Here is a 12,575-nt window from a genome sequence, read left to right as displayed (position 1 = left end):
AATGGAAGGAGACCCTCATTGTTACACAAAATTACATATAAGAGGTTGTGAAGGGAATGGGAAAAAAACAAGGAGAGAAATGAATTACAGTAGATGGGGTAGAGAGAGAAGATGGGAGGGGAGGGGAGAGGGGATATTAGAGGATAGGAAAGGTAGCAGAATACAACAGTTGCTAATATGGCATTACGTAAAAATGTGGATGTGTAACCGATGTGATTCTGCAATCTGTATTTGGGGTAAAAATGGGAGTTCATAACCCACTTGAATCTAATGTACGAAATATTATATGTCAAGAGCTTTGTAATGTTCTGAACAACCAATAAAAAAAATAAAAGAGGACCAAAAAAAACCAAAAAACAAATAATCAATATAGAATCTGCATAGGAAGTGCATGCCCTGTGCTAGGCACTGCGCTTTATTTAAGAATGCTAATCTTATTTAATTCTTACAACTAAGTTTCATTATTATAAATTCCTAAGAAAAATGAAGCACAGAAGGGCTGAATGACATCTGAAAACACAAAGCTAGTAGAAAAAGGATTATCAAAAAAACACGTGGCCTAACTCTACAGCCCATGTTCTTAATCACAAATCCCTTCTTGCTTCCCAAATCCAACTAGCCATGTGATTTCAGTTCAATTTTTACTAAAAAATACATAAATTTCTCCATTATATTTTTATATATTGCAAGAATAAATAAAATGGTACAGTGGAAACAACAGAGATAAAGGTAGCTTGGCTCCAGGTCTAGTAAGCAATAACTGCCAAAGTTAAGCTCCTTAGCAAGCTATTTTTCTCTTTGTAAAATATGGATGGTAGTTCTGTTCTCCTACTTTGCAGGGCTGATAGAAAAATAAAGATTAAAACACATATAAAAGTATTTGAAAAAGTTTAATATTTTTGTAGATGTAAAACATCATTATTTAAAGGCTTTATGCTTATTTCTAAAATGCAGTATTGATAATAAAAGAAAAATAAGTAGGCTTAGGAAAATACCTGGCTATTTAAAATAAAGAATTTTTAAAGACAAAAATTTAATTTATTTTTTAATTATCATAGAACCATCTTTGATTTTAAGTTGTAGCACCCAACATATATCATAATAACATGTACTCTCTTAATGATTAAAAGTGGCTAACATTTCATTTAATGGTTTGGAAGTAGATGGGATGTTCAAAATATAATAAGCTTATTTCCTTCTTTATAGATGTTTCCTTACCCCTTACAATTTTTGCAAGGTAAACTTACTTTCACCTTGAACTACTAAGATTCTCTCCAACTTTTCAATTTTTTTCATGATGACTTTTTTAGTTTTGTGTATGTTCATGTATACACAATAGTACAAATGTTTATAAAGCACATTCTAACATGTGAGACATTAGGATAAGAACTGGAAATTAATAGAAAATAACAATGCAAAACCTAGTACTATCAGACTCTTTTCTGTGGCATAAAAGCGAAACAGTAAGCATATTCTTTTCAGACTAAGCTTGCATTAAATTCAGATCTCCTAAAATAAGGCAGAAAAATGGTAAATACTTGGTGTATTTCGTTCTACTTTTAGTTAAACACACTTAACAAAATGATGAAAATGCTTACTTACTCGTATACCTTTAGGACCTGGATTACCTTCTGGTCCAGCTAAACCCTAGTGTGAACAAAAGACATTGTCATCATACTATAATGCTTTTAAAAACTTATTAACAAAAAGATTAATAAAAATATAAACAGCTATCATTTAAATATTATCAAATTCAAACTTTCTATTTAGAAAACTCTAATGAAAATTACAAATGTGCAAGGAATGTCAGTACCAAAAGATTCTTTGAATATAATGTATACACAAATATATTTTAGTTATCTAAATATAATACATTAATATATATTATCAGATAAAATTTTTTTCACTGAAATATTTCTCATTTCTATATTGTTTTAAAACACTTCAAGTTAACTTACTCTAAAAGATATCCCCATACATTTTAAAAGATAAATACATTTTAAATTTTAAATCAATGTCCATATGCTGAAGTATTCATATTTTATATTTCTCAGACAACATATATCATCTCTTAATCATAGCAGTATAATGTATAATACCTCTAGTTATTTTTGAGGGCATAACAATGGACTTTGTTAAAATAGATTGTTTTTTAGATTTATTATTCCCTTCATTCCTAAGAATACAAAAAAGATAACAAATGCAGACTTCAACATTTAATTAATTAATTTTAGAAATAATCAGTTCTTGAAAGCCTAGGAAGGAAAACTTGCTCTATTATTAGTCACATTAAGAAGTTAGGGAAAGTTATGAAATTAGAGGAAAATACGTATGAAATGATTAAATAAATTTTCAAAGCAGTATAACAAAAGAACTGAATTCAATTTAGATAAAAGTATTTGATAGTGGCAACTATTTCCCAGGTTTTTGTAAGTGTGTTATTAAAAAATAATGCTTATAATGGACAGTCTTAAAACTAAAAACTCTTTCTTTTACTTCATTTTGGTCAATGGCATGAAGCTGTTTTAAGAACTTATTAGACTCTTGGGCATTTTAATTTTGAAGGTTCCACTGCATAATTACATTAAACATGTTTAAAAGCCCCACTCCCATTTCAAACAAAACTTTCAAAGTAAAATTTTTGAAAAAAATTTACAACTTTGATTTTTAAATTATTTCTCTTTCATTATTTAATAAAAGTAAACCTACTGTTATTTGAACATTAACTCTCAAAATCAGAACATACAATGTATTCACCAAGAGAAATATAAAAGGAGAAATGTAAATATAGTTACTGCACCTGCCTGCCAGGGTAACCAGGTGAACCAATATTACCAGTCCCTCCTGGAATTCCCTGAAATGAGAAATAAAATAAATAAAACAATATAACCAAGCCAATGGAGTCCAAAAGAAACAAATTTGGTGCATTTATAATTGCTAAGTTTGGAAAGAACTTTTCCACATTAAATTATTGAATCTTGAATATTTCTTATCTGACTGAAATCAACTGTTTGAAAGAAAATGAACCAAAATTGCTAAATAAAAATAGGAGACAGTTTAGTTTATGGTCCTGAATGAGATGCTGATAATTAATAATGATAAATTTGGAATGGAAAAATCTAGTGCTACATTTATTTGAGATAAGGAGCTGGTGTATTTTTAATAATCAGTATCATTTTGGATTAAATTCCTTCAGGTTTCCAACACACTGCAAGACTCCTTAACAGTCTGAACATGAGTCCCAGAAGACTAAGAGAGGCAGTGAACCTCAGAAACCAATCTCTTCTTTCCTAAGATAAAAATAATCTTACAGCATGTCTAAGTAAATAGGTGTTAAATAATAAACACCTTTATTATGATATAGGTCTACCTGAAATTCACAGAATGAACTTGAATGGTGCTATGGACTGAATGTTTGTGTGCCTCCAAATTTACATGTGAAAATCCTAATCCTAATGATCATGACTAATACATGTATACTAAGGATACACAGCATATTAAGAGGTGGGTCTTTGGGGTGGTAAGTAGGTCATGTGGGTAAAGCCTTCATTAAAAGGATTAATGCCCTTATAAAAGACCAAATAATTATCCTTTCTACCTTGTAAGGATACAGAAAGTTAGTAATCTGTAACCTGGAAGAAAGCCCTCTCCTAAATCCGACCATGAAAGCATGCTGACCTCAGACATTCAGCCTCCAGAACTATATGGCATTCTATTTTAGCAGCCCAAACTTATTTAGATACAAAGCAAATTAATTTGGAATTTACAACATTGTATTCTTAATTTAAAACAAGATTTGCTCAAGGAAAGCTGATAGAGACTTCAAGGGATAAAAAAGGAAACCCGGTGTAGAACTAGGCAGAAAAAGTGAGACAAAGGTCCTCTTTTTTTCCTTTGCATTTTCTTTTATTGATAGATCATTCATTCATTCATCAGCCTATTCAGAATTTAAGTCTATCAAATAATTCTTGAACTGAGGAAATGCTAGGAGAATGTATGTTGAGTTGCCTTTATGTTGAGTTGATGACAACAATGGTAAGTTTTCTATATTCCTTATTTATGATGTAAAATTCATTTATGAAAGAAGTGTTCTTCATACCAGCACTTTTACTAGCACTTTGTCCCCCTGTTCTTAGGTAGACAGAAGAGAGACCTTCAGTTTAAATACTGACACATTAAAACTTCTAAAAACTTAGAAAATCTAAAGAAAGAACAAACTAAGGAAAAGGCAATGGGAAATCATAATTTCAAGTATTATTTTTCTCAGAATACTTCTTTCAATTTTTTTTTCTCATTTTCTTCTTCATGTCCCCTTCCCTTCCCTTAACCAAACAATTACAATTTACTAATTCCTTTTTATGTGCCAAGCAACTTACACCTGCTTTACATCTATGAGACGAGATACTATTTTTCCCATTCCACATCTAATGAAACTGAGCACTTATGACAATGGCCAATTTCCTGGCCTATGAATAAACACTTTCTGGGGATTACAGAATAAAGTGATTTTTATTTTATAATGTTCAAAACTCTATAGGGTTGAAATTATAATTCCTACAATAAAGTAGAGAAAAAGTGAGACACAAAGTGTTAAAGTCACTAGTGGAAGGACACACAGCTAGTTAGTGGGAAATCAGAATCTAAATCAACAATTCTGATTCCAGAGACCACCATGCAAGGCTGCCTCCCTAGTTTGAGTGTGAAATGCAAATAATTTCTAATACTAGTCTAAAGAAAATCTTCTAATTATGAGAGATTTGTTCCACCATCTTTATAACTACCTTCCTTTATGCGCTATACAATTAGGAAATATACAGGCCTATATCTAGACATTCACAAAACCTTATATTTGGGTACGCCAATAGAAAAGAGTCAAACAAATTTAAAAGACTGCTTTTATTTTGTAGATCACTATTGATCCAGCTAAGGCCAATCATCAGCCCCCTTTCCCATTCCTTTCCTAGCCAAATTAGGTCAATTGACATTGATAAAAGGCTAATTGGTAATGGGACATAAATGAAATCTGATTTTGAATGAATTTTCACATGTAAGCTCTAATACATTCCAGTCACATGGAGAAAAAATACAAAAGAATTCTACATCATGTTTATGTTCTGCTATGCTATAATAGCATTAAACAGAAAACAAGGAAATTTTCAGCAGTCTTTATATGGTATAAACATATTCCAAGCTAATCACACCCTAAAATCACTTCAACAACCATAGAAACTCAAAAGATTACCATGACTCAGTTTACTCTGCACTCAAAAAGAGATTTTTTAAAAAGCTGCCTTACTCATATCTGTAGATTGGATGGAAGAACAGAAATACAGTAGTATTACTAGTCCCTTGAGAAATTAGGATTAGGAAATTAGGAAACCCACCCATTAATGCTAAGAGCCAAGTATATGATGCATGGCATTTTTGGTTGAAAGGTGATGCCAGCTAGCCATTGAGATGATATGATTATGTTAGGATTTGCATTCATATGGATATTGGACTCCTGCTGTTCACCTCGGCCTGCTACGGGACTCCTGGAGAGTTCCCATTGGTTGGGGAAGTACAGTAGGAGGGAGTTCCGGGGGAGGAACTTCCTCTGGCGGTACCGGGAACAAAGAAAGAATATAACTCAATAATACAATAAATATCTTAAGACTTAACCGACACATATAGAATATTTCATTCTTCGACAAGCAAATACACTTTCTTCTCAGCAGGACATGGATCCTTCTCTAATATAGACCATATATTACATCACAAAGCAGCTCATAGCAAATATAAAAAAGTAGAGATACTACCATGTATTCTATCAGATCATAATGGAATGAAATTAGAAATCTATGATAAAATAAGAAATAAAAGCTACTCCTACACCTGGAGACTAAATAATATGCTACTGAATGAACAATAGGTTGCATACGACATCAAGGAGGAGATTAAAAAATTTTTAGAGGTGAATGAGAATACAGATAGAACATATCAAAAATCTCTGGGACTCTATGAAGGCAGTTCTAAGAGGAAAGTTCCTTGCATGGAGTTCATTCCTTAAAAGATGAAAAAGTCAACAAATAAATGACTTAACATTATATATAAAAGCCCTAGAAAAAGAAGAACAAATCAACACCAAAAGCAGTAGAAGACAGGAAATAATTAAAACGAGAGATGAAATTGAAACCAAGGAAATAATTGAAAAATTGACAAAACAAAAAGTTGGTTCTTTGAAAAAAGAAAAAATTGACTGATCCTTAGCCATGCTAATGAATAGAAAAAGAGAGAAAACTCGAATTACTAACATACATATTAAAAAAGGAAATATCACAATAGACACTACAGAAATACAGAAGATAATTAGAAATTATTTTGAATACATGTACTCCAATAAAATAGAAAATATCAAAGGCATCAGCAAATTTCTACAGTCATCTGATTTGCTCAATTGAATCATGATGATATACACAATTTAAACAGATCAATTTTAAGTTATGAAATAGAAGACTCCATCAGAAGCTTACCAACCAAGAAAAGCCCAGGACTGGGTGGGTACACAGCCACGTTCTACAAGACCTTTAAAGAACGAATTCCAATCTCCAATTCACTTCACGAAATAGAAAAAGAGGGAGCACTTTCAAACTCATTGTATGAGGTCAATATCACCCTGATTCCAAAACCAGTCACAGACACATTAAAAAAAGAAAACTTCAGACCGATATCTCTAATGAACATAGATGCAAAAATTCTCAATAAAATTCTGGCAAATGAAATATAAAAACATATCAAAAAGATCGTACACCACAATCAAGTGGGTTCATCCCAGGGATGCAAGGTTGGTTCAACATATGGGATCAATAAATGTAATTCATCACATCAATAGACTTACAGATAAAAACCATATGATCATCTTTAATAGATGCAGAAAAAGCTTTTGACAAAATACAGCACCCCTTCATGTTCAAAACACTAAGAAAAACAACGGATAACAGAAACATATCTCAACATCATAAAAGCTATCTATGCTAAGCCCCCAAGGCAAACATCATACTATATGGAGAAAAACTGGAAGCATTCCCTCTAAAAACTGGTACAAGACAGAGATGCACTCCTTCACCACTTCTATTTAACATAGTTCTTGAAACAGTGGCCAGAGCAATTAGATGAAAGAAATTAAAGGGATATGGATAGGTAAAGAAGAATTCAAATTAGCACTATTTGCCAACAATATGATTCTCTAACTAGAAGACCCCAAAAAAATCCACCAGAAAACTTCTAGAACTAGCAAATGAATTCAGTAAAGTAGGATACAAAATCAACACCCATAAATCAAAGGTATTTCTGTACATCAGTGACAAATCCTCAGAAAGAGAAACTAGGAAAACCACCTATTTACAATAGCACAAAAAAAAGAAAGAAACTTGGGAATCAATGAAAGATGTGAAAGACCTCCACAGAATAAATAAAAACTACAAAATACTACAGAAAGAAATTAAATAAGATCTTAGAAGATGGAAAGATCTACCTTGTTCTTAGATAGGCAAGAACAGGCACAATTAATATTGTCAAAATGACCATACTACCAAAAAGCATTATCAGATTTAATGCAGTTCCAATTAAAATACCGACAACATTCCTCATAGAAATAGAAAAAGCAGTCATGAAATTCATCTGGAAAAATAAGAGACCCAGAATAGCTAAAGCAATCCTTAGCAAGAAGAGTAAAGCAGGTGTCATCACTATACCAGACCTTAAACTATACTATAGAGCAACAGTAAAAGAAACAGCATGGGACTGGCACCAAAATAGACTTGTAGACCAATGGTACAATAGAATAGAGGACACAGAGACTAACCCACATAACTATAGTTATATTAGACAAAGGTGCCAAAAACATACATTGGAGAAAAGATACCCTCTTCAACAAATGGTGCTGGGAAAATTAGAAATCCACGTGCAACAAAATGAAATTAAACCCCTATCTTTCACCATGCACAAAACTCAACTCAAAGTAGATCGAAGACCTAGGAATTAAACCAGAGATCTTGCACCTAATAGAAGAAAAAGTAGGCCCAAATCTCCATCATGTTGGATTAGTCCCCTACTTCCTTAATAAGACTCCTATAGCACAAGAATTAAAACCAAGAATCAATAAATGAGATGGATTCAAACTAAAAAGCTTCTTCTCAGCAAAAGAAACAATCAGTGACATGAGTAGAGAACCTACAGAATGGGAGCAAATCTTTATGACAAGCACATCAGTTAGGTACTAATCTCTAGAATATAAGCACTCAAAAGTCTTCAACACCAAAAATAATTTAAAAAAATAATCCAGTCAATAAATGGGCAAGGACCTGAACAGACACTTCTCAGAAGAGGATATACAATCAATCAACAAATATATAAAAAAAATGTTCAATGTCTCTAGCAATTAGAGAAATGCAAATCCAAACTACTCTAAGATTTCATCTCACTACAGTCAGAATGGCAGCTATCAAGAATACAAACAACAATAAGTTTTGGCGAGGATTTCAGGAAAAAGGCACACTCATACATTGCTGGTGGGACTGCAAGTTGGTACAGTCAATCTGAAAAGTAATATGTAGATTCCTTAGAAAACTTGGAATGGAACCACCATTTGACCCAACTATCCCACTCTTCAGTTTATACCCAAAGGACTTAAAAACAACATACCGCAGGGACACAGCCACATCAATATTTATAGCAGCACAATTCATAATAAAATAGCTAAACTGTGTAACCAACCCAGATGCCCTTCAGTAGATGAATGGATAAAGAAAATATGGTATATATACACAATGTAATATTATTCAGCATTAAAAGAGAATAAAATCATGGCATTTGCAGGTAAATGGATTCAGTTGGAGAATATAATGCTACATGAAATTAGACAATCCCAAAAAAACAAATGCTGAATGATTTCTATGATTTAAGGATGCTGATACATAATATGCTGCAGGTGTGGGTGGTGGGGGGATTAAATGAACTCTAGATAGAGAAAAGGGGAAAAAGGGAGGGAGGGGAAGGGAGGGGACATAGGGGTAGGAAAGACAGCGGAATGCGATGGTCATCATTACCCTAAGTATGTGTATGAAGATATGAAGGATGTGACTCTACTTTGTATACAACCACAGATATAAAAAATTGTGCTCTATATGCATAATATGAATTGTAATGCATCCTCTTGTCATATGTAACAAATTAAAATTAAAAATGAAAAATTAGAATAACAACTAAGTCATGAAATTATTATATAGAAAAAAAATGTATAGAAACATCTTTAAAAGTGGAAGTAACTGCAATAACAAGTGTTGTTGAGTATTAAATTAATTAATGTATGTAAAATATTTTTTTGGTGGTACTGGGGATGTAAAATATTGAATAAGTAATTATACTACTATAAGTTGTCATTGGTGGAAGTACCACCTGGCAAATAATAAGGGCTTAAAGAACTCTTATTACTACAACTCACACAGATGATATAATTGCTTTACCAAATGTTTACTGACCAATTTATTTACAAATTTTTCAGAAATGAATGTCTTCTAGCAAATAAGTTATGCTTCTCTTATAGTCAATGATATGTTCACAGTTAAAAATGCAAAATCATTTCAGTTGTTCCTCAAAGTTAACTCAAATTTTGGCTCTTCTCTTTAGAAACAAATAGAAAAAAAAAACTGATTCCAAAATATATTTTACAACATTTAAAACTGATTTCAGACTCTTCTAGAAAACATCTACCCTAAGAGTAATAACATGTACATGATAAGAACTAGGTATTAGAGCAATTGTGAGAGAACAGGTCAATACTGACACATGGCCAATTTTTCACTGACTTGTGAAATATCAGGTTTCCTTCATTGAAATCCATACTTTTCTGCCAAAACAGTATTCTAAGGATTTTCTTTTTTTCCCTAGGGACTAATTCCTACCAGTTCTCATATTTTTTTCTACATTAATGTTCAAATGCTTTTTGGCACTTGTTTGATCTTCAAGAAACTGAGATTGCACCTTTTACAGATACACATATTGGTTTGGTTGCCAAGTCTAGTAATTGCCATGTCTAGTAATCTTGTAAAATTGTGTTTCAAGGACTGGACCATATACTGTCCCACTTAAATGAGTGAATGAAAAACTTAGCTTTGTTTTTTCATTTGGATCTTTTCCTCAGGGACCAATCATCACTTCTTCCTGAACTTCCCTTTAGGGCTTCCTGAAGCTCTTTGTTGAATCTTGATAATTCTATCCATCATCTTAATTAGCTTATAAATTCTATTTTTGTCCCCTTTTTATTCATATGGCTTAGTATATTCTATGTTGAAAATGAGAGAAAGGACTCTGTTTTATTCTATGACATGATGGTATATTATTTTCCTGTGATAGTGAGAAGCAAAAACATGATCAAAAACTAAACAGTTCCAAAATTATTTTGGCTTTTAAATAGGGTGCACGTATATTATGGACAATAATATAGGTACCATTCTAAACTGAATAATTATTAAAATTTACTTGATTCTCTTATGCAAGTGTCAGGGAATTAACAGTCATTAATTAGGTTTAGTGAACAGAAAAGCTCCTGAAATTGTATAAAAAATCAGGGATATGTGTATTTCCTGGAAAGGGTTTACAGCATTTATAAGGTTCTCAAAGGGGCCTGTGAATGACATAAGTTTAAGAACTAGTGTTCTGAAAAACACTCTCTCTCTCTCTCTCTCTCTCTCTCTCTCTCTCTCACACACACACACACACACACACACACACATATATATAGTAAAATTGAATAATAGTAAAATATTATGTTTTAAATGTTTTTGGAAAAAAATCTACAACTAATCAATTAAAAGGATGTCTTGTATTAAATAGAGCCAAAATCACTGAGAATAAAAATGAAAAGGTAGAGAGAAATTATCTCTCAAAAGAGTACATTAAAATGTAATTTATACTGGAGAAGATATAAGTTTTATAAAGAAAATACTTACTTGTTCACCACGGTGCCCTGGGAGCCCTGGATATCCTTTAAGACCCTATAAGAAAAAAGATAAAAATATAATATGAAAAGTAAACTTATATAAGTCAAATGACTAAATGTAAGTTCTATGTTTCTCTTTACTGCAACTTTTCAATTCTCTTATCAATACAAATTTAATTCTTACTAATTTATTTCTTATTAAATTTAACTTTTTATTTAATAATAACTTATATTATTAAATAGTAAATTAATTCTTATTACAATTGTTGATTCATTTTGAGTGTTGTTTGAATGATTTTTTAATCAACTAAAATCGTAGCTTAATATTTAATACAAAATAAAACACAGTATCTTTTAGAAAACATTTATACCTAGCAATGAAATTGTTAAGTTTTCTGAGGTTTTTTGTTCAATAATGCTGAGACAAAATGCCCTAAGACATAATTTCTTATTATTGAAAAACTGGATCATATCCAGGCAGTTTCTCTAATCCATTAAATCAGTGTCATAACACTTTATCAATGAGCTAACTCAAATGAAAAAAGGCTGCTCAAAGGTTTATCAAAAACCTATACAGCCATCTAAAAAATTAGAAACAAAAAAGCAAAGTCAAATGGATAATATCTTTCTTCCTCCAGAAAGAGAAAGAAAAATGGAAAAGACAGGAAGAAGGAAATAAAAGATAACTTTAAAGCTTATTTATATAGTTTTAATCAATCATCAGAGAATTTCCCTACTGTCTCCCAGATTTTGGCTCACATAAAAGAGAAAAAAAATTCTTTTCTTTTTTTAAAATTTTTTTAGTTGTATATGAACACAATACTTTAATTTATCTATCTATCTATCTATCTATTTATTTATTTATTTATTTTTGTGGTGCTAAGGCTTGAATCCAGTGCCTCACACATGCTGGACAAGCACTCTACCACCAAGCCACAACCCCAGGCCCAAGAAGTTCCTTTTCTTAAGCCCCTCATAGATGCACTGATGAAAAAATATTTTTTTAAATACCATAGAATATTTAAAAGATGTAACTCAAAAGCCTGAAATAAATCATGGTTTACAAATGTCAAAAGTGTTCCATTAGCATGCAGCAGACAAGTTTTTAGAGTCACAGAATATATGGTTAAATGGAGTGAAAGAATTATTCAGGATTAATCAATGATATTTTTTATTTATTTATTTATTTTAGTTGTAGATGTACACAATACCTTTATTTTATTTTATTTTATTTTAGTGGTACTGAGGATCGAACCCAGTGCCTTCTACATGTGAGGCAAACTACAACCCCAGCCCTAATCAATGATGTTTTGTTAGAAAATATGAGTTTGAATTAATGGGTTAGAGAAGGAAAAGATGCTTTGATTAGACCATGGGTAAATGAGTAAATGAACTTATCTGAAAATTAAGGGAATGATTTCAGAAGATTTGAGATGTTAAACTTCACACTACAGTAAAATATTTAAGTAGAGAAGTCTCTTGGGAACAGTTATGGTTTCAATGTGGTTTGTCCCTGTCAAAACTCATGCTGAAAATTGATTCCCACTGTAACAGTGCTGAGAGGTGATGGGGCCTTTAAGACATGATTAGATTCTTG

The 12,575-nt window shown here is 31.7% G+C and overlaps 1 protein-coding gene across 2 annotated transcripts in view; it reads right to left on the bottom strand.

Annotated features, from left to right (window-relative positions):
• Col24a1 (collagen type XXIV alpha 1 chain) overlaps positions 1-12,575 on the bottom strand; it is a 373,492-nt gene that overhangs the window by 287,572 nt on the left and 73,345 nt on the right. For both annotated transcript variants that reach the window (XM_015504738.2, XM_048814986.1), the window contains exons 9-11: positions 10,989-11,033; positions 2,801-2,854; positions 1,603-1,647 (exon numbers count right to left, since the gene is read on the bottom strand). In XM_015504738.2, the coding sequence (XP_015360224.1) occupies positions 1,603-1,647; positions 2,801-2,854; positions 10,989-11,033 (144 nt within the window). The remainder of the gene's footprint in view (positions 1-1,602; positions 1,648-2,800; positions 2,855-10,988; positions 11,034-12,575) is intronic.

Source organism: Marmota marmota, unplaced genomic scaffold (assembly GCF_001458135.2).
Source record: "Marmota marmota marmota unplaced genomic scaffold, marMar, whole genome shotgun sequence".
Taxonomy (NCBI): domain Eukaryota; kingdom Metazoa; phylum Chordata; class Mammalia; order Rodentia; family Sciuridae; genus Marmota; species Marmota marmota.
This window is presented reverse-complemented; position numbering and strand designations above follow the sequence as displayed.